General features: G+C 36.2%; 2 protein-coding genes across 6 annotated transcripts in view; one reads left to right on the forward strand and one right to left on the reverse strand.

Annotated features, from left to right (window-relative positions):
- arhgef7a (Rho guanine nucleotide exchange factor (GEF) 7a) overlaps positions 1-773 on the reverse strand; it is a 39922-nt gene extending 39149 nt beyond the window's left edge. For 3 of the 5 annotated variants that reach the window (XM_056241083.1, XM_056241101.1, XM_056241108.1), the window contains exon 1: positions 331-772. In XM_056241083.1, the coding sequence (XP_056097058.1) occupies positions 331-495 (165 nt within the window). In that variant the 5' untranslated portion in view covers positions 496-772. Of the gene's footprint in view, positions 1-330 lie in introns of all 5 variants that reach the window. The other 2 variants (XM_056241074.1, XM_056241092.1) reach the window with 1 other exon arrangement.
- A 4210-nt stretch (positions 774-4983) lies between these two features.
- aff3 (AF4/FMR2 family, member 3) overlaps positions 4984-23329 on the forward strand; it is a 33839-nt gene continuing 15493 nt past the window's right edge. Inside the window, exon 1 of the mRNA XM_056241118.1 lies at positions 4984-5249. Coding sequence (XP_056097093.1) covers positions 5181-5249 — 69 coding nt within the window. The 5' untranslated portion in view covers positions 4984-5180. The remainder of the gene's footprint in view (positions 5250-23329) is intronic.

Here is a 23329-nt window from a genome sequence, read left to right on the forward strand (position 1 = left end):
CGGTTAATATATGTTTTACTGATTTCCTGTGAAATATGACAGTCAAAGGCAAACGTTTAGTTTGGTATAAATCTCACAAAAAAATCGACGACTGACAATGTTGTTGCCTGGAGCAACAGCAGCACTAGCGCGCGCTGAACGCCACAACCGACCTGCTGCATGGGATGCGTTTACATTCATATATTACATTCATACATCTGTTTTGACCTACAAAATATACACTATATTGGCCACTTATGCGATAACACATATCCACGCGTGTGTAGAGTGAAGATTACAGGTAAAATGAACACTGAAACACGGTGCGCCAAAGGGAGGATGCGCGCTTACTTTATCAGTAGTGCCTGGACGCAGCCGCTCCAGCAGCCTACACAGGACAACCCCATCCTTTAGCGAAGACTGCAGAAATCCATCAGGGTCCGAAATGGTCTTTTTTGGTGATTCCAAAACCCCGAGCGTAATGAGCCAAGTAACCGTTTGCTCCGCCGGATTCATGGCCACACCAGCAATGTCGATGCTCTTAGTAATATGATTGTAATGGGGGGGGGGAAATAGGCTGTCTATTATCAACCAGTCGTTGAACTGGGAACCATTTTCTCTAAAACGTTTTATTAGTGGGATGGCGCATTATATGGCGCTCCATGGAGATGAGTAATGCTATCGCTTCGCTCCCATTTCCTTTACGACAAGCTGTCAAACGCCTTTCACTGGAATACAGTCAGCGCACAAAACCTGCATCTTCCGGCAGATGACATCACAGCACAGACAGCCGTTTTGTGACCAGTCTGCTTCGCATCCTGCTTTGCATGTGGACTGCATTCACCTGCTCTTTGCATGACAAATGTGTCATAACAGAGATCTTGTGTGCATTTGTTAGGAGACCTATTATGAGAGATTAGCGAGAGAGAGCGTTTCAATGAAAGGATATTGTAAAATAGTTCTATACACTAGTGGGAGGGTGAAAGCATGAGCATGTAGCCCAGCCTATATATATATATATATATATATATATATATATATGAGATGTTAAATATGCAATATGCTGCCCTCCCGTTATTAGACAGGTTATATGCTGTTGTTGTTAATGTTTTATCAGACTAGTGCATTTCTTATGTGATCCGCAGGGTGGCGTCCTTTGAACATTTGAAACTGGTTTCTTTGGCCTGCTGAAAAACATCAAAACCAGCCTAAAATGGTTTTATGATCTCAGCTGGTTTAGACCTAGCTGTTCTCCCAGCCTAACCAGCTGAAAAGTGCCCAAAACTATTTAAACAGCAACAGACCAGCCTGATCAGTCTGGGAGACCAGTCTTTTTTTCTCTTTCAAGCAGGGTAGGCAGGAAGTTAGAAATTTGTTGTTTATTATTAGTCAGTTATGTCTTTATCACTTTCAGAATAATGTTTCGGGTTGTTAATATTTTTGTAAATGTTTTTGAAAAAAAGTCTTAGAGGCTGCATTTATTTGATTAAGGCTACAGTTAAAACAGTAATATTGTGAAATAGTATTGCAATATAAAATAACTTTTCTATTTTAATATATATATATATTTAAATTCTTTAATGGCAAATTTCTCCAGTTTTCAGTGTCACATGATTCGTTTGAAATCATTTTAATATGCTGATTTGCTGCTCAGGAAACATTTCCTAATATTATCAATGTTGAAACAGTTGTGCTGCTTAATACTTTTGTAGAAACCATGATACATTGCTTTCATGATTCTCGAATGAATATAAAGTTCATCAGAACAGCATTTATTTTAAATCCTTTATAAGTGTCTTTACTGCAGATTTCACGATTTCACTCTCAGAAAAAAGGGTACAAAGCTGTCACTGGGGCAGTACCCTAAGGTACAAAAGATAAAAGGTACTAATACACCTAAAGTACTATATGTACACTTAGGTAATATGTAGTTTTGAAGTACTAATACTATGTATCATTTAGGGGTAAATAAGGTACAAAGATGTAGGCCTACTTCTTCGCTTTTTACCTTACTGCAATGACGGCTTTATACCTTACTTTTAATCAGAGCTTTAAGTGGCCCAAAAGAGGTGGCGGTACTCTATTATCATTTATTTATTTATTTTTTTGCTGACTCCCCTCCTCCCCTGAGGTAACAACAACTATATTGAAGGGGTTTTATATAAACGGCAGTCAACAGACGACCTTATAAAAAATAATAAATCCTTTTATTAGTTTGTGGATTTGCTTTAGCTAGAAAGAGCTAAAAAATTAAAATATTATTTCCTTAAATACATTTCTGACCACAAACTTTGAAACAGTAGTGTAGTTTATATATTTCCGTGACTTTCTCCTCTACTAAACACTGTGATAGCTTCCCATCCAAAGGCCATCCTTCTGTTGCAGAACATAGACCTTGCACAACTACAAGTATTGCAATTAACAGCACTACAAGTACTGAAATATTGCACATACTGTACATCTCATAATATTGGCACGTTCAGAAAAATATTTGCACTGCCACACACTTCCATACTTATTTTATAAAACAAAAAAAAATCTCAAGTACATATATTTAGTTATTCCTGCTATTAAATCATTTTTATTTTCTAACTCTCAGTATATTTATTTCTCTCTTCTCTATGCAATTCGTGCTAAGCGTCAAGGGAATTTCATAGTACAGTGTAACCCATCACCCTGTGCGAATGACAATAAAGGGCTTGAGAGGCTCAGTGCGTCTGCCGGATGCAACCTTTAGTTCCAAATTATTAATAACAAGCTCTGAGTAATGCGTAACAGTAAACTGGCGCAGTCAGAGTAACAAAGTATAATCTATCAGAATGTGATTGAAACTGAAACATCACATCTCTGCAAAAAGTTCATTTGGATTGACAGCATAAACCATCACTTTTCCTTTCCAGTTTACCACTCACTCCTGCTCCCTCCTGAATCATCTGGCGAGCTACCTTGAGGAATCTGAGTTCCCAGTGGGTCACCATGGATACCGGTAGAGGTTTAGTGCTCATCTCGAGAGTCGGAGGAGAAGAGAAGAAACCCCTCTGTGGCTGGGAGGGCAAAACATCATGTAACAAGCCTGCCATGGGACCACCCACAATCCCCCAGACCCACCATCTCAAGTAGCAGTAACCAAGGATGCCCCAGCTATGATTTCCTCCCAGAGCACGCACTAGGTGGACCCTCTCCCCTTTTTAATTTCTTTAAACATTTTGATTCAATTTTACATTGAAGTAATTACCCACTCTGGTTGTCTTGTCCTTTTTATTTTCCTCTGCCAATTTAAAGTAAAAATAAAATCAGTGTGTGTGTTTGTAAAATACCTTAATGTCACCATCTTACACCATCTGCGCTAATAGCCTTGTAAAATAATAAGCTAATGAGAGCAGTCTATATGTTATTACCCATCTCAATGGTACATTTAATGTACATGGTTCAGTGTATAAAAGACACAAAGAGAAGGCTGTGATTTGTTTATTGACAATTTAACATAACATGTCTCGCTCAACTGCTCTCTTTTGTGTAGGAGCGATAATAACAAAATAAAAAAATATTCTAAGACACATTGATTATTTAAACTCTCAAACACAAGCATGTCCTTTTGTCATATGTTTCTGAAGTGCTTTAGATTTAAAAAAAAGGCTTCACTGATTAATTTTAGTTCAATTCCGCATGTTATGTGTGATTTGTGTTTTTAATACTGCATGCTATACTCAGATTTATTGGTTTCTTTCTCTACACTGCCTCTCTCTCACACACCACTTGCTTTTTCTCAGTTTCAATCCATTTTTGATTATTTTCTTCCTCCAGGTGTGGCTCTCTCTCTCTCTCTCTCTCTCTCTCTCTCTCTCTCTCTCTCTCTCTCTTCATGAGGGTGAGTAATGACTGAGAGGTCATAAGAAGAGCGCTCTGTTTGAGTAATGAAACCACGACTGTGAGAAAGAAGGATGAGCAGCACATCTGGGGCATTCCTGTTACAACCATGCCAAAGACAAACACTGTTTTGTGCAAGAAAAGTTGCAAACCAACTCAAATCATGCAGCTTTATTGGCAGACTTATTTTTTTTATCTGATGATAACATGGATGAAAATATTCCATAAACGTACAATAAAGCTATCTTTATCTCATAGCCAATATAAACAATATACTGCAGTAAGGCAGAAATCACCACCTAACAACCCCATGGCATTGTGGTGCTGGTGATTTTTGACAAGCACCACTCATATTTTCTTATCCTTTTTTTTAAATTATAGCAGCCAAGTTTTTTTTTTTTTTTAGATGTCTGACAAAAAACCCCGAATACATCCTTTTTTGGAATACAACAAATCAAGATGCCTAGGTCGGGTGTAAGGGTAATTTGGGGATTCTTAGTCTCCTGTTTCACATACAGGGAAAGTGTGTCTACCTAAGCATCACCATAAATTGTCTCCTGATGCATTTATATGCTTAATGCATTCATATTCTGTTCGGCTGTGTTTGCATTTTTTTATTCTTTCATTTTAGTGAAAGGTATGATGCAATGTGGGGTGGGGTGTAGATGTACAACTATCTGGGAGTGTGCGGAGTATGGTGAGCAACACAAAGTTATTAAATATCAGCACACATTCAGACGCATCTGGAGATTCAGGGGAAATCATTTCATGCCTAATCCTGTTATGTGGATATATCATCCAACCTCCATCATCTTATATAAGCGAATTTTAAGTGTTTGCATTTGTGAAAATCATCTGTCTCCCTACTCCCTTACAATTACATGCAGTATAAGATAGCTTTTGTTGTCATAGATAGATAGATAGATAGATAGATAGATAGATAGATAGATAGATAGATAGATAGATAGATAGATAGATAGATAGATAGATAGATAGATAGATAGATAGATAGATAGAAATTATTTTTGCTTGCTTTATTTGTATTCCCAGAGGAATTTTGTGCTTCAGCTTATCGGTGACTGTTTCCCTCCTCCCTTCTTGCTTACGCACGAGTGTCTGAACGAGCATCTTCCTTCGTTAATCGCCGTCATAGCGCTCTGACGCGATGTTTAGGTGAGAACGCAGAGAACAACGTCTGTACATCAGCCTCCGCCCATCGCGTGCTTCCACACAACCGACCGTGCCTCTGATGCGTGACCTGTTGACGATCGTGCGGTGCGCGGTGCTGCGCTTCTGGAGCTGCCAAAATGGACAATTAAACAATCGACCTCAACATGCCTACCACTTATGGAAGTAAGGGAAAACTTGCAAGTGTTTGTTTCATGCTTCAGCACGCATCCCAGGTTAGTGTCAAATTATACTATGCTTTTAGTTATTTTGTTTTTCAGGTAGAAACAAAAACATGACTAGCCAATTTGATGAAGACTTTTTGGTGGTGTTATCTTATATATTTAATGTGGTTTATTATTATTATTATTATTAATATGTAGAAAATATGATATAGTCTCGCGAAACCTTTTTTTGTCTTTGCCAAACCTCAACTATCTTTAAACTTTTAAAACAAAACAAAGCCCTTGTTGTGTTGTATATGTTATATGTGAAATATAGCCTAGGTAAGTGGTGAATAATGGCTGTGTTTATGTTTGTCAATGTTTCGCCCGATGCTCCTCGCGAAAAGTAGCCTATACGAGCCGCGTACTGTATGTTACTATGGTTACCCCCTCAGTTGGACACGATTTCTCATCGCTAGCTTCTTTTTAACGTTAGGTAAAAATACGCGACCTGACTAACTTTTGTGGTCGTCTAACGTTAAATGTTTTAATATATGTAAGTTAGGTGTGGTGCTCAATAAGGAACAATGCAAACATTTGAAGAATCATGCGCTGTCATGTCTCTGTGTATAGCCTAGCCTACACAGACATAACTTCTGAGATGTGATGCTCTATGGTTTTGTCAGTTGAACTGGTTTCCGGTGTGAATACCTTTGAGCGCATCTTGGTGTTTTCAGTTTTGCTGTGTGGCGAGCTCCGCGTTGATTAGGTGCTACGAAACATTCAAATTCAAAATTTAAAAAACTACTTCCTCTTCTGTCACTCTGGAGAGCTTCACTCTGTCTATCAAGGCAATCATCACCTGCCTCTCCTATTGTTACATCATGTTTATCTCTTCGCCTTAGTATCTCAGTTTGGACTTCTCCACAGAGACCCGGTGGCATCAAGGGGATTTTGCCTTCTGTCTGACTAGAACTCGCTTGTACTAATATTTAGGCTATTGATGCAAATGTGAGAATAATAGTAATTAAAAAACAAACATCCTGGGAGAAGAGAGTCGAAGTTCAGTCTGAGCAGCCGAGGGCGCAGAAGACCAGTCACATACTAAGTGAGTATGGTTAAATACACTCAGTTAAGCTGCTAAACTTTGGGAATGTCTCTCTCACACACAGGCACACTCATTCACTGCTGCACTCATGCAAACACACAGGCTTCACAGATGACTCATTCTCAGTCATTCTGAGCATAATGAAACAGGTGCTGTGGAGGAGGCTTATAATAAAGCAAAAAGTAAGGGATCATCAAAATATACATAAGTCAATTTCCTACAGCTGTGCGTGAGTCAGCCCCTACACTGAGAGCTTTTGAGGACACTTCAGTTCAGACAAGTGCATGTGTGCAGCAGGCAACCACAATGGCAATTGCCTGCAATATATGCAGATGTCAGCTGTGCAGCGTTTATTCAGCAGCAATTTATGAGTAATAATAATCACAAATATGGAGCATTCCTTTCTTATAGATATCTGGGGCATCTTTCTATAAATATACAGTATAAAAGGCTTTTAATTCTTGCACATTAACTATATTGGAATGTCATAAAGTGTACAAAATAAGTAATACTACAGGGCTGTTGAATGCTTGCATCTGATTGGTTGTCGAACGTTCTAAGGTGTGCAATTATTTTCAGGGAAACACACGGCTAAAGTAGTTCCAGGCAGGTCTTGACCGCAGTTCCATATCACTTCGCCAAATGATTTCAGTTATTTCAAAGGTCTTTACAGCCTATAACAGCAAAAGAGCCAAAACCCACAATGACACTGACCAAGCAAATAAATATAGTAAACAATAGGATAGAAATGACAAATTATTTCTATGTTTTGTGCCAGAAAATAAAATTTTATTATGTATGGACAGCACGTAGGCTACTCTATCCCGCTCTCTCGCACTTAAACACACAAACCTACAGTGCGGATACAAACTCGCACAGAAACGTGTTGTCAGCGCTGCTCTGATGATTTTATCAGTAAAATAGTTTAACAACTTAAAAGCTACATGACATTTCTCACTAGCGATGTTATAACGGCTCTGTTCTTGGAGCTGATAAACTTACAGTTGTGTTATTAGTAGAGACGCTGCTGCTGAACACTGTTGAGAGACACACAGACTCAGGTAATTCATACACGCTTGATTCTCTCTCTCTTTCTCTCTATAACTGCATTAATAACGTACTGCTATCAGTGGCTCAAGTCTCCTCTAAAATTACGTTTTGGAATTAGCAACGGAGGTTTGGGATTATATGCGTAAATCCTACACCCAAGAGCATTTTAAGGACAAAACCTGACAAATGTCTTGAAATACAACATCTGAAAAAACTTTTTAGGTGTGGTAACCGTAGTATAAGCGGAATAATTGACTCTGGCCTGTTGAATTATTGAAAAATAATGCACACCCGAGGTGTAACAGCATTACCACCTCAGGTGTGCATTATTTTTCTAATATTTCAACGGCCCGTCGTCAATTATTCATTACTTATTACAAATCTTTCTGGAATGCTTGATTCTGACTGATCAATCACAAAAATCTTTTATCAAAATGTTTTGTATATAATAGTCGGTAAAATCTGTAACAGCATAATAAAATAATTTCAAATCAATATTTCATGTAATAAGTATGATAACATAGTCATTTACACAAAATAACCCCCCCACCCCAGGGTAAAACCCTTTAGATATACATACATCAGCTCTCACATTATGCCTAACTTGTTTTTATTTTATTTGAGCTACTGGTTTTTCTTCCAACTCATCGGTTCTACTGCAAATCCCAGTGTGACTTCCCTTCCATTCAAAATACATCCTTAAATGCTAATAGAATATTCAAATGAAATAATCTCTGCAGCTCTAATCCAGACTGGGGACAAATTGTTCTTGGAATCAATATGCTTACGCATAACTGCACTTAAGTATTGGTTAAAAGCACCATAGTGTCTCTTCTCTGCAAAAATACTACAAGAGACACGCTCCCCCTGACACTTAAACTGTACATTAGCATGGGAAGATCATATGGTGATCTCTACAAAAAAGGGTTGGTGGCATATAGTATTTCTCTTGGTAAGCATTAAAGTGGAGTGTAATTCAGCAGTAGTAATAGGATACAGCACCTGTCAAAATGATTGATTGACAGGTGGGCGTGTCTATCCTTTGATCTCCCCCCGCCCCTTCCGGCTCCTCCCCTTCCTGTCCCGCCCCTTCCGGTTACCTTTGACCTAGTTCCGCCCCTTACGTTGCAGTATTACTTAATCCTATGACCAGTGTTCGTAACAGCTACCGTACGCATATAGGGCTGTCAAAATTGCTCAAATGGCGTTTGTATATTCCCTCTAAAAAACATATTTGAACATATCGTCGTGCATTTGGTCAATGACGCGCATTACGTCAATAACAGGACAAATTAATACAAAGAGACATAACTACTAGTATTAAGTAGCTTATTTGAGTTTAAACATATTTGACAACATATTACTACATAAAAAACCGAGTAAATCAACTAATGGCCAAGACCGCAGAGCTCACTCTGGCTCGCCCGGACTCGCAGGCGCACTCTCTCTCTCTCTCGCACTCACCCTCACGCTCTCCGCGCATACCGGTTTAAATGAACAACAACAAACAAATGTTGAGTGCTGATCAAGAGTTTTGTGCAAGCAATTTAAGGTATATAGCAGGCTTCATTCAGTGATTGAAACAAATACATTAATTGAAGTTTCACAGTACATAGAACCGACACTGAGCGCTCCGAGCGAGCTGTGCTGTGGTAACGTTAGTCTGCTACCGCGGGCTTGTTTTTCCACATTCGAATATTAATTTTCACCTTCAAAATTCAGTTTTTTTAAACTATTCGAATATATATTCGTATTTAGAATATTCATTGACAGCCCTAATGCATACTGAACGGATAGCCTACAGCTATTTGCAGCTCCCTAAATACAATGGCAAGCAAGCAGTTTTATAGACGAGTCATTCGCGTTTTCCATTTGGACCCACAAACTTGCTTAGCTATATAGTTGCAACCACATAACAGTTATAGAGCAACGTGTTTCCATTTTCAAAGTGTTTGACAATATTTCAGCAGTCAAACAGTTAAAAGATGCTTTGAAAGTTTAAAAGTTACCGTTATCTTGAAGCGCAGGTTGCACTCTGCTAGTGGGGGAGGGACAGTGCAGGGTCTGCACGTGAACTGCAGCGTCTCCAGCAGCACAGAGCTGCCTGTGGACACCTGTCTATAAATAATGCCGGGAAAAAACTATTGGCGAACGCAGCAGCCGCGTATCGGCCGATTCAGATACACGTAAAAACCGCAAATATCGGCCCGATATATCGGCTGGCCGATATATCGGTCGATCACTAGTCAAAATGATGAACTGTTTGAAGTTTGTTTGATCTAGTTCCGCCCCTTCCTGTTACAGCTTCTGTCAAAAATGATGGATTGTTTGAAGTTTGTTTGATCTAGTTCCGCCCCTTGCGGGTACAGCTTCTGTCAAAAATGATGACAGTTTGTCTAATCGTTTGAACAAGAAAAAGGGTGTATAGGATGTGTGACAGATAGTTTGAGATGTATTGGACTTTGTTGTTACAATTACAAAGCGGTGGATTGTTATTTTTTAGCGCATCCCCTCGCTATGCCTAAGCTTATCATAGCAGGTGTGTGTGAAAGTGATAAGAAAAAACTGTAAAAGTGTATCTGTTCTGTAAAAGAATATAAAATAAAATCGTACTAAAACCTCACACAAAAAGTTTAAATAAAATGGAACCACAAAAATATTGCAAACAGTTAAAAATGTATTAGAGAGTTGAAGAAAAAGACATACAGCTTATAAACCAGTGTATGAATGATCTCACACTGCCTTAAAACAAAAAGAGGTGCTCTATGTGTGTGTGTGTGTGTGTGTGTGTGTGTGTGTGTCTTTGTCAGAGCAGTAAAGGATGCGCCGCATGCACTTATCTGTCTGTTTAGATAAAATAAAATAATCTTACATGTTTTACAGAGTTGGAAGAAAAATCCCCCGCTAGAGCCGGATCTCTCTGAAAACTATCTCCAATTATATATTTTTTTGGACCGTAGGGAGTTAGGGAGTCGTTTGTGTGTGTGTGTGTGTGTGTGTGTGTGTGTGTGTGTGTGTGTGTGTGTGCACGCATATGTTGCAGCGGCATGGATCTCCTCCCCTCCCTCCACATTGCTGGGGACCTTGAAAGTTTATCTCACACAGAAGTTGAAAAACCATGTTGTTCATTTAAAATCTTACTAAATTACTGAAGTTGAAAAGCATTCTGTTCCTTTAAAGTTGAAAAGAACCCCAGAGTATTTCTCTCTTTCTCACACCAGCGTTTGACAGTTAGAGGGGTGTGTTCAGTGATCAGAATGAGACTGTGAATGTTTTGCTAAATTTATTTTCATAGTGTATAAGCATTAAAAGTTTGAAATAGACCTTTTTAAAAATATGATTTTAATTAAATTCATAAAAAACAAATATGCTATATCGATGGTCTCTGAGGAAAACTTGACTATATTTTTTATTTATCAGGGTGCATGTAAAGAACTTTGAAATTTGCGGCTCTCACAACTTATCACACACATTGTGTGAAATGTTTAATAATTCCTCAAGTAGTATCTGTGAGAAAATCCCCACATATGGCTATAGTGAGAGAGCTACAATGAAGACTTTTAGAATCTGTGATGCCTCAGGCCGAGCTCCATTGATAGCCTGCTTATAAGCTCCTTCCGATCACCAGCACATCTTCAGAGAAATACGTTACTTTACAATAATGTTAGCTTCAGGATATAGGGTGACAGAGCAGATGAGCCTCTGTGCATCATGTAATGTTAGTCTGCTAACGCCTTTCCAGAGCCAAAGTTTTGTTCGTACTAAATTTATTTCAAAGCATAATCGTAAAAGTTTAAATATGATCTTTTAAAAATGAAAAGATTGTTTAAATTAAATCTTTATAGTTTTAATACATTCGTATGTTTTAGAAGATTACTGTAATGATTTTGTTTAACGGTGACCTAAAGTATAATTGTTATTAATATAGCCATAATGATTTTTGAACTGTAACAGTATATTCTACCCCATACACGACCATCACAGAAAACTACATTTTTACATTGTTTTTTACATACTGTTTTGCACTGGTTCCATAAAATCAAATAAAGTATATAACTCAATGTATAATGACAAATGTATTCAAACAATTTAACCTTAGTTTTAGCTAAATTAATATATATATATAAAAATTATATATATAAATATAAAATAACTCACACTCACAATAGCTTCACACCCTCACAGAGACGAGAGGAGTGACAGTCCAGATGAGCCTCTGGGGTCACAATGCCCCAGCATATGCAATGCTAGTCCGCTTTTCAGAGGTTTATTCATATTAAACTCGTTTAAAAGCATAATCTTAAAAGTTTAAATGAGATCTTTTAAAATTGAAAAAAAAAAAACTGTTTAAATCAAATCTTTAAAGTTTTATTAAAATCGTATCTTCTATTTATCTTCTTAGAAGACTTCTGTATGATATAAATGATTTTCATAAAGCTATTATTTTTTACTAAACATTGTTTGTTCAAAAAATAAAAAATGTTATAAATCAAGAACTGTGCTTTGGCGTCTTAGATCTTATTTCAAATAGTTTTTGTCCATGCGACATGAAACATGTTGTCAAAGTTTGTCACAAAGTTTTTTTTTGTTTTAAAAGAAATCCCAGGACTCTACATTGCTCTTATTTAGATTAAGTTGTATCATTTAGAAAATCACCACACATCTTCAGAGACGCAATGTGCCTCTGTGCTCCATGACGCAGCATAAGTTTGTCTTGAGCGAATATTTAATTTTACTCGTCTTAATTCAAAGCATGTTCTTACTTTTTCTGCGGTAGCTACGACCTATTGTACGTATGAGATATATCATATTTACTTTTCTTGCATCTCTCAAACTATCCTTATTCATTGTGGAAGCACACAGGGTGAAACCCTTCACTGAGAATATACTATCGGTTATCTACTCAAAATATATGTAGAAGTTTAAAATGTTAGCATTTGTTGATGCGACAGGCCACATGAACAGACTTTGGGGAGAGCTGATGATACTATAGCAGGAAACATGCCCCTTTGACCTCCTCCATTTTTGTAGGCTTTTTGTTAAATACCCCATAGCTTAGTCCTTAAAAGGTACACTGTGTAGGAATTTCCCCATCTAGCGGTGAAATTGTATTTTGCATTCAAACGCATAGTGCTCTCTAGCGCTTCGCTTTTTCAAATGCATGTTGCAACTACGGTAACCGCTACGTGCCAAGAAGCTACGACATGTCGTCCAATTGCGCTTCATCGAGTTTAACTATACACATTCTACCGTTATGTTGCCTATATAATGAATTACACAACCACGGAATGAAAAAGCTTGTAATTTAGACCATAACACTGACTTAACTGTCGACGAGAAAGCAGGACTTCAGTGTCCCTTTCAAAGTCTTTCTCCTTAAATTAGCTCTATCCACCTGGGAAAAGCTATCCCGATATTTACCGTCGTTTTGAATTTGCCGGACACGTTTCACTTTAAATTAATTTTTTAAGCTTTATCATGGCTACGAGGATTGCATTATGAAGTGCCGTGCAATCTTTCAAATTTGCCGGGGGAGTGACAAGCGCCTCTCACTGACCTTCTTGTGTCCGTTTCAGATGGTTTCAGTCAGCCGGCTCTAAACGAAAACGTGTTGAGGTAGCCTAGTGCTTTTTGTCCCTCTCCGCTATTATAGTTTTTCAAGATGGCGGAACGACATGGAGGCCTCCATGGACTTATCCGTCAGAACATCGGCAGAGCTAATTTTACACCAATGAGGTCATATTTATGAATAAAGCCATTGAGCTATTAAAATACTTTTTAAAATGTATTTAATTCCCCTTAAAACCAAAGATTAAGTTTAATGACACAACGGTCCACCCAAAATCAAATACTTTATACGATTTGTATTACACTTTTCAAAGGGTAATCTTACTTTAAAGTTTGAAAAAATGTAAAAGCACTTCTTCATGTTTGCTGTGTTCTGACACAATGCCATTAATTGGTACTTTTTTCCTTTAAACTTCTTTTAAAATATACTTTTTTTATTTATACAAAGGTTCAATTTCAATTAATTTCCTAGCAAGTATAAAGTAAAAAATATGATATATGATATGTCTGATGCAAAGTTTTTTGCAAAAGAAATATGTGCCGCTAAACACCAAACAGTTCATCTCAGACGTAGACTAAAAATTCCCTTGGCTAGAAAAAATCTCTACAAAAGATCGTTTCTTCCTATGGCAGTGATTATCTTACATCGTACAGTGTTTTAATTGAAACAATAGAGCAACTGTTTAACTATATTATTTTTTGTATTTGTGTTGTTGATATGTGATGTGTCTTATGGTACAATGTCAAAGAAAAATTTCCACTCTGTGAAAACAGACTGGACAATAAAGTTCAATCAATCAATCAAACGTAAGGTGGTTTTTCCGATTTTCCGCCAAAAATCAAATACTGTATTATCCTTTTCAAAGATTAATCTAGCTTATAAAGTTAGAATAAAAAAACAAACATATCTTCATACCTGTTGTGTTCTGACACAAGGCCATTAGCTGATTCTTTTTTCTTTTATAAATTTCCTGTCTACAAATATCAGCCTGATAAATATGTACTTAATACACGATTAAACAAGATAATCATGCTACCAAATACGTCTGACACAATGTTTTTAAGAAAAAGCAGTGTTTTAAAATGCAACTAAACAAGATGATTTTTCTTTTGACAGACCTACAGAAATGGTTGTTGATTACTAAGTTTCAGGCATAGTGCAAACATGCAATGTTTGAGAAAGTGTAATCTTTGTTCGGTCTCACCCACAAACGCAAAACTTTGTGTTGGGTGATTCGGGCATAGCTTTTTACTAAAAGAAAATATTATGGAAGTCATAATCAAACCGTAATTATATTTTATTTATTAATTATAGGGCTTCGTGCTGATTTAAAGTTTTTGTTATTAACTAATACCTTTATTTTATTTTTTACATCCAGCACAATTTTTTTTTACAAAAATTGTTCTCTAACCCCAAATAAACAGATAATGGAATGTCTGCCCCAAAATATAAAAATATAATTATAGTAATAAACTAGGATAATATACTATTTAAATGAATGCATATCAAGTGTTGTATACAAGCAAAGAGATGCCGAGAAAACCAAGAGCTTGCTATCACGACTAAATGTAGGAAACATTGTTTTCCTGACAGAGACAAATATTTTCTCTTAAAGGACAACTCCGGCGCAAAATGAACCTCGGGTGTAATAACACATTGGTACAGACTAAATCGTTCCCTGAGATTTGTTTTCATGATAATTGAATATAAAGAGTTTTATCTCTAAAAACAGTTTAGCTTATAACGCTAGTATATTGGGCATCGAGTAAGCAAAAAGAGATCACTAGTTAATACCATTAACAAGGCTCAAATTAGCCCCACACTAACACGGCAGCATAATGAGTGTCCTTACATGCAAACCGAAGCATTGAGAACTTTGTAAGTGTATAGACAGTTTAATAAGAAGATACTTTACACAGACAGTACAGTTAGCGCATACAGACAGCAGCCATCTTGGAAAACAGTCTCGATCAATAGAACCACGAAGGTGAGCGAACAGTACGTGTAGATATTGAAGATAAGATAAATTATATTTATTTTTTTATTTTCTCTGTTGCGTTCAGTGCTTCTCTTATGCGCTCAGTGCTTTCTTCCGGAAACAACGGACCATATGAGATTCCAAGTCACAGTTCAGCTCACGTATCACCGTGTTCGTGGTTTGACTGATCGAGACTGTTTTCCAAGATGGCTGCTGTCTGTATGCGCTAACTGTACTGTCTGTGTAAAGTATCTTCTTATTAAACTGTCTATACACTTACAAAGTTCTCAATGCTTCGATTTGCATGTAAGGACACTCATTATGCTGCCGTGTTAGTGTGGGGCTAATTTGAGCCTTGTTAATGGTATTAACTAGCGATCTCTTTTTGCTTACTCGATGCCCAATATACTAGCGTTATAAGCTAAACTGTTTTTAGAGATAAAACTCTTTACATTCGATTATCATGAAAACAAATCTCAGGGAACGATTTAGTCTGTACCAATGTGTTATTACACCCGAGGTTCATTTTGCACCGGAGTTGTCCTTTAATCCAGTAATGATATTTTCATTAAAGATTAAGAGGTTAAAGACGGGGATGAATTGTTTGCAACAAGTTCTGTAAAAAGCATTAAGAAAGTAAGGCTTTACCAAATATTAAGTCCAGTTATAGAACTTTAGCGCATTGAGTTTAAATTAAAACGCGATATCAATATCGCGTAAAACACGTCATTACCGAATTGAGGGTTGTTTAATAATTATCAAGCACCAGCTGATTAAAGTGTTTCTTCAAACAAAGCGACAAAAGTAATTTTCTGATCAATCATCATAGCTACACGGAAGCTATCCCCAGATATTGAGGGTCACTTAGAGAAAGATGTATTTGTATTTTTAAAAACATAGATAGATCTATGACCTACATAGATGTTTTACACGAAAAAAAATATTTTAGAGATCCTTGTGTGATATTCTATATTCGCATTCGCATAAAGGGTTAAAATATAAAATTTAAGAGATATTTAAAAACTAGGATGGTATAAAATTACACTGTGGTTTAAACCATCATTTTATTAAATCAAGCCGATTCATGCAAATACTGTCGTATATGAAAAAAGAGAAGGCCTAGAGTTCACTAACATTACAGCTAACCGTAGGAAACGGATATCCATGGGGTGAGAGTGTAAAGAAAACATCGTACAAAATACGAAAAGTGTTACGATAGTGTTGTTAAAAATGAAACCGTGGTAAACATTTTAAGAACACTAGCGGTTCAATAACAATGTTCAATTTGAACAAGAATCCGACTCTAATGCGACTGAGCGTGTTTCACATATAATTTATATAACAATTGATATTTACAATATGTTAAAACATTTTTGATGATGAGGCCAAAAAACTGCTTACTTTTCATAAAAAGAAGAACGATTATTAAGACATAAAACACAATGCCTGTTTTCTGGATCAGGCCTAAAAGACTCCTGACTAAAACTCTAGTGTCAAAGTATCGGTGTTGACGGAATAAAAAATGAATCATCCCGCCTTTCAACGGTAATTCATTAGCTTAACCGTTGTTTAGCGACATACAAAACATAACGATGTATCTATGACTGTGCTGTGAAATGGGCAATAGCTAGACGAGTTTGAAGTATAATAGTTTTATAGGTAACATAAAAACAGCAATACTCATCTTTCATGTCGATGTTTCGTAGACATAGCTGAAATATGTTCTAAAATAAATATCTCATGTAGAAATATCTGTTCATGTTTTTCATAAATTCCTATATGTTTGACATCGCTCGGAGACTATAGTTTTTGCAAACTGTACAAAAAGAAACATGATGTCAATTACAAACATACAAAACTGATCACGAGTGGCTTTTCTCTATGGCTCATGTTGTATTTACTTTTTAGCAAGTTGATCACTAGCATTTACTTTAGTGCAATTTTAATTTTAAACACCAAACTTTGTTTAACAGTCTTAATGAATACGCCTCTCTCAGTACAATAGTCATATGTGATTCTGTTGTAATAGTTTACGTGTAAAACAGCATGCACATACTTTTTTTGCGTTAATACTTTGTTGGATTCCACATCGTAGATAGAGGGAAAGTTGCAATTTAGTCAAACATTCTTAAACAGAAATACTTCAGAGTACAAATACTTAAATTATTAATGGTCATTTATTCCTATAAACAATGAATGTTGACGGCTCTCAAAGAAAAGTCTTCACCTAAAACAGACACACATTCAAAATGTGAACCAGTGTCGTCTGCTATCTGAATAGTAATAAAACCATCATTTGTGAACTTTTGTATATTTATTATTATTATAAACGGTGCTTTTCTTAGTGATTTGGTCTTTTTGAATTCATGTATAAAGATTATGTTTTAAAGTTAGACCATAGTCTTTACAAGAGTGTGGAACTTTGCATCACTACGGTGTGACCAAAATATGTTGGCGTGTAAAAATACATCCAAACATTTAAGCACAACTATTTACACACATACTAAGCAGAATAATATCTAACTGTAGCTTGTGAACATTCCATTATCTGTTTATTTGGGGTTAGAGAACAATTTTTGTAAAAAAAAATTGTGCTGGATGTAAAAAATAAAATAAAGGTATTAGTTAATAACAAAAACTTTAAATCAGCACGAAGCCCTATAATTAATAAATAAAATATAATTACGGTTTGATTATGACTTCCATAATATTTTCTTTTAGTAAAAAGCTATGCCCGAATCACCCAACACAAAGTTTTGCGTTTGTGGGTGAGACCGAACAAAGATTACACTTTCTCAAACATTGCATGTTTGCACTATGCCTGAAACTTAGTAATCAACAACCATTTCTGTAGGTCTGTCAAAAGAAAAATCATCTTGTTTAGTTGCATTTTAAAACACTGCTTTTTCTTAAAAACATTGTGTCAGACGTATTTGGTAGCATGATTATCTTGTTTAATCGTGAATTAAGTACATATTTATCAGGCTGATATTTGTAGACAGTAAATTTATAAAAGAAAAAAGAATCAGCTAATGGCCTTGTGTCAGAACACAACAGGTATGAAGATATGTTTGTTTTTTTATTCTAACTTTATAAGCTAGATTAATCTTTGAAAAGGATAATACAGTATTTGATTTTTGGCGGAAAATCTGAAAAACCACCTTACGTTTGATTGATTGATTGAACTTTATTGTCCAGTCTGTTTTCACAGAGTGGAAATTTTTCTTTGACATTGTACCATAAGACACATCACATATCAACAACACAAATACAAAAAATAATATAGTTAAACAGTTGCTCTATTGTTTCAATTAAAACACTGTACGATGTAAGATAATCACTGCCATAGGAAGAAACGATCTTTTGTAGAGATTTTTTCTAGCCAAGGGAATTTTTAGTCTACGTCTGAGATGAACTGTTTGGTGTTTAGCGGCACATATTTCTTTTGCAAAAAACTTTGCATCAGACATATCATATATCATATTTTTTACTTTATACTTGCTAGGAAATTAATTGAAATTGAACCTTTGTATAAATAAAAAAAGTATATTTTAAAAGAAGTTTAAAGGAAAAAAGTACCAATTAATGGCATTGTGTCAGAACACAGCAAACATGAAGAAGTGCTTTTACATTTTTTCAAACTTCAAAGTAAGATTACCCTTTGAAAAGTGTAATACAAATCGTATAAAGTATTTGATTTTGGGTGGACCGTTGTGTCATTAAACTTAATCTTTGGTTTTAAGGGGAATTAAATACATTTTAAAAAGTATTTTAATAGCTCAATGGCTTTATTCATAAATATGACCTCATTGGTGTAAAATTAGCTCTGCCGATGTTCTGACGGATAAGTCCATGGAGGCCTCCATGTCGTTCCGCCATCTTGAAAAACTATAATAGCGGAGAGGGACAAAAAGCACTAGGCTACCTCAACACGTTTTCGTTTAGAGCCGGCTGACTGAAACCATCTGAAACGGACACAAGAAGGTCAGTGAGAGGCGCTTGTCACTCCCCCGGCAAATTTGAAAGATTGCACGGCACTTCATAATGCAATCCTCGTAGCCATGATAAAGCTTAAAAAATTAATTTAAAGTGAAACGCGTCCCGCAAATTCAAAACGACGGTAAATATCGGGATAGCTTTTCCCAGGTGGATAGAGCTAATTTAAGGAGAAAGACTTTGAAAGGGACACTGAAGTCCTGCTTTCTCGTCGACAGTTAAGTCAGTGTTATGGTCTAAATTACAAGCTTTTTCATTCCGTGGTTGTGTAATTCATTATATAGGCAACATAACGGTAGAATGTGTATAGTTAAACTCGATGAAGCGCAATTGGACGACATGTCGTAGCTTCTTGGCACGTAGCGGTTACCGTAGTTGCAACATGCATTTGAAAAAGCGAAGCGCTAGAGAGCACTATGCGTTTGAATGCAAAATACAATTTCACCGCTAGATGGGGAAATTCCTACACAGTGTACCTTTTAAGGACTAAGCTATAGGGTATTTAACAAAAAGCCTACAAAAATGGAGGAGGTCAAAGGGGCATGTTTCCTGCTATAGTATCATCAGCTCTCCCCAAAGTCTGTTCATGTGGCCTGTCGCATCAACAAATGCTAAAATTTTAAACTTCTACATATATTTTGAGTAGATAACCGATAGTATATTCTCAGTGAAGGGTTTCACCCTGTGTGCTTCCACAATGAATAAGGATAGTTTGAGAGATGCAAGAAAAGTAAATATGATATATCTCATACGTACAATAGGTCGTAGCTACCGCAGAAAAAGTAAGAACATGCTTTGAATTAAGACGAGTAAAATTAAATATTCGCTCAAGACAAACTTATGCTGCGTCATGGAGCACAGAGGCACATTGCGTCTCTGAAGATGTGTGGTGATTTTCTAAATGATACAACTTAATCTAAATAAGAGCAATGTAGAGTCCTGGGATTTCTTTTAAAACAAAAAAAAACTTTGTGACAAACTTTGACAACATGTTTCATGTCGCATGGACAAAAACTATTTGAAATAAGATCTAAGACGCCAAAGCACAGTTCTTGATTTATAACATTTTTTATTTTTTGAACAAACAATGTTTAGTAAAAAATAATAGCTTTATGAAAATCATTTATATCATACAGAAGTCTTCTAAGAAGATAAATAGAAGATACGATTTTAATAAAACTTTAAAGATTTGATTTAAACAGTTTTTTTTTTCAATTTTAAAAGATCTCATTTAAACTTTTAAGATTATGCTTTTAAACGAGTTTAATATGAATAAACCTCTGAAAAGCGGACTAGCATTGCATATGCTGGGGCATTGTGACCCCAGAGGCTCATCTGGACTGTCACTCCTCTCGTCTCTGTGAGGGTGTGAAGCTATTGTGAGTGTGAGTTATTTTATATTTATATATATAATTAATTTTTAAATATATATATTAATTTAGCTAAAACTAAGGTTAAATTGTTTGAATACATTTGTCATTATACATTGAGTTATATACTTTATTTGATTTTATGGAACCAGTGCAAAACAGTATGTAAAAAACAATGTAAAAATGTAGTTTTCTGTGATGGTCGTGTATGGGGTAGAATATACTGTTACAGTTCAAAAATCATTATGGCTATATTAATAACAATTATACTTTAGGTCACCGTTAAACAAAATCATTACAGTAATCTTCTAAAACATACGAATGTATTAAAACTATAAAGATTTAATTTAAACAATCTTTTCATTTTTAAAAGATCATATTTAAACTTTTACGATTATGCTTTGAAATAAATTTAGTACGAACAAAACTTTGGCTCTGGAAAGGCGTTAGCAGACTAACATTACATGATGCACAGAGGCTCATCTGCTCTGTCACCCTATATCCTGAAGCTAACATTATTGTAAAGTAACGTATTTCTCTGAAGATGTGCTGGTGATCGGAAGGAGCTTATAAGCAGGCTATCAATGGAGCTCGGCCTGAGGCATCACAGATTCTAAAAGTCTTCATTGTAGCTCTCTCACTATAGCCATATGTGGGGATTTTCTCACAGATACTACTTGAGGAATTATTAAACATTTCACACAATGTGTGTGATAAGTTGTGAGAGCCGCAAATTTCAAAGTTCTTTACATGCACCCTGATAAATAAAAAATATAGTCAAGTTTTCCTCAGAGACCATCGATATAGCATATTTGTTTTTTATGAATTTAATTAAAATCATATTTTTAAAAAGGTCTATTTCAAACTTTTAATGCTTATACACTATGAAAATAAATTTAGCAAAACATTCACAGTCTCATTCTGATCACTAAACACACCCCTCTAACTGTCAAACGCTGGTGTGAGAAAGAGAGAAATACTCTGGGGTTCTTTTCAACTTTAAAGGAACAGAATGCTTTTCAACTTCAGTAATTTAGTAAGATTTTAAATGAACAACATGGTTTTTCAACTTCTGTGTGAGATAAACTTTCAAGGTCCCCAGCAATGTGGAGGGAGGGGAGGAGATCCATGCCGCTGCAACATATGCGTGCACACACACACACACACACACACACACACACACACACACACACACACACAAACGACTCCCTAACTCCCTACGGTCCAAAAAAATATATAATTGGAGATAGTTTTCAGAGAGATCCGGCTCTAGCGGGGGATTTTTCTTCCAACTCTGTAAAACATGTAAGATTATTTTATTTTATCTAAACAGACAGATAAGTGCATGCGGCGCATCCTTTACTGCTCTGACAAAGACACACACACACACACACACACACACACACACATAGAGCACCTCTTTTTGTTTTAAGGCAGTGTGAGATCATTCATACACTGGTTTATAAGCTGTATGTCTTTTTCTTCAACTCTCTAATACATTTTTAACTGTTTGCAATATTTTTGTGGTTCCATTTTATTTAAACTTTTTGTGTGAGGTTTTAGTAAGATTTTATTTAATATTCTTTTACAGAACAGATACACGTTTACAGTTTTTTCTTATCACTTTCACACACACCTGCTATGATAAGCTTAGGCATAGCGAGGGGATGCGCTAAAAAATAACAATCCACCGCTTTGTAACTGTAACAACAAAGTCCAATACATCTCAAACTATAGCCCCTTTCACACAGCGCTTTGAACCCGGCAAATTGCCGGCAAATTGCCAGAGTGCCTTCTGTGTGAACGCAAACACGACCCGGGACTGATGCCGGTGTTCTGACGATTTGTGCTGCCTTGTCGAAAAATGCTACCGTAACGCGAATCGATCACAGAATGTCGATTAATATTGTATGAAATACAATTATAATACAATTCTAAGTACTGAGTAGCTACTGTATACTGTAGACTACTGTTTTTATTTTTAAAACGGTGTGAAAATTAAAAATTATCATCAAATATTCATCTTTGACTTGTCAAAGCACACTTTTCCTTAGTAACTGAAAATTTCAGTTATTATTGTTCATCTGGCTGACCGTAGGCCTACACATATTCATATGCTAGTTAGCATTTTTAAAGGGAAATTACAATATAACACATGAAAATGTACCTTTTGTTAAAAAAAACTGTGCGTCTGCACATGCGCATAACCATTAAGTAGCAAATCTCGATGGGTAGCATGAATCGTCAGAACACCTGAATCAGAGAGCGCGTTCACACACAACCCGTGTATGTTCCGGTGTTCTGACGATTCATGCTTCCCATCGAGATTTGCTACTTAATGGTTATGCGCATGTGCAGACGCACAGTTTTTTTTAACAAAAGGTACATTTTCATGTGTTATATTGTAATTTCCCTTTAAAAATGCTAACTAGCATATGAATATGTGTAGGCCTACGGTCAGCCAGATGAACAATAATAACTGAAATTTTCAGTTACTAAGGAAAAGTGTGCTTTGACAAGTCAAAGATGAATATTTGATGATAATTTTTAATTTTCACACCGTTTTAAAAATAAAAACAGTAGTCTACAGTATACAGTAGCTACTCAGTACTTAGAATTGTATTATAATTGTATTTCATACAATATTAATCGACATTCTGTGATCGATTCGCGTTACGGTAGCATTTTTCGACAAGGCAGCACAAATCGTCAGAACACCGGCAAATCACTGGCAGTGTGAATGAAGCAAAATCAAACGAACCCGGGTCAAATCCCGGGTCGCTTTATCCGTGTATTTTCCGGAATCTCTGTGTGAAAGGGGCTAGAGATTCCGGAAAATACACGGATAAAGCGACCTGCATTGTGCTGAACTTAATGTGTGGAATTAGTCAGTACCGTACAGTGCAGTGCTGCATTTCTCACGTTGTTCTGTTACCATTAGTCTGAATTCTGTGTAGGTGAACGAGCACATGATGTGCAAGTCTTCCTAGGGCTGGTGTTGTGGTCATAGGTATTTTTAGAAAGAGCACAACAGGTGTCTTTGCAAGCATGAGCGTATGTGCCTAAGCCTGTTGTTGTCAG

This window comes from Rhinichthys klamathensis, unplaced genomic scaffold (genome assembly GCF_029890125.1).
Source record: "Rhinichthys klamathensis goyatoka isolate OS25496 unplaced genomic scaffold, OSU_Roscu_1.1 h1tg000021l_1, whole genome shotgun sequence".
Classification (NCBI taxonomy): Eukaryota; Metazoa; Chordata; class Actinopteri; order Cypriniformes; family Leuciscidae; genus Rhinichthys; species Rhinichthys klamathensis.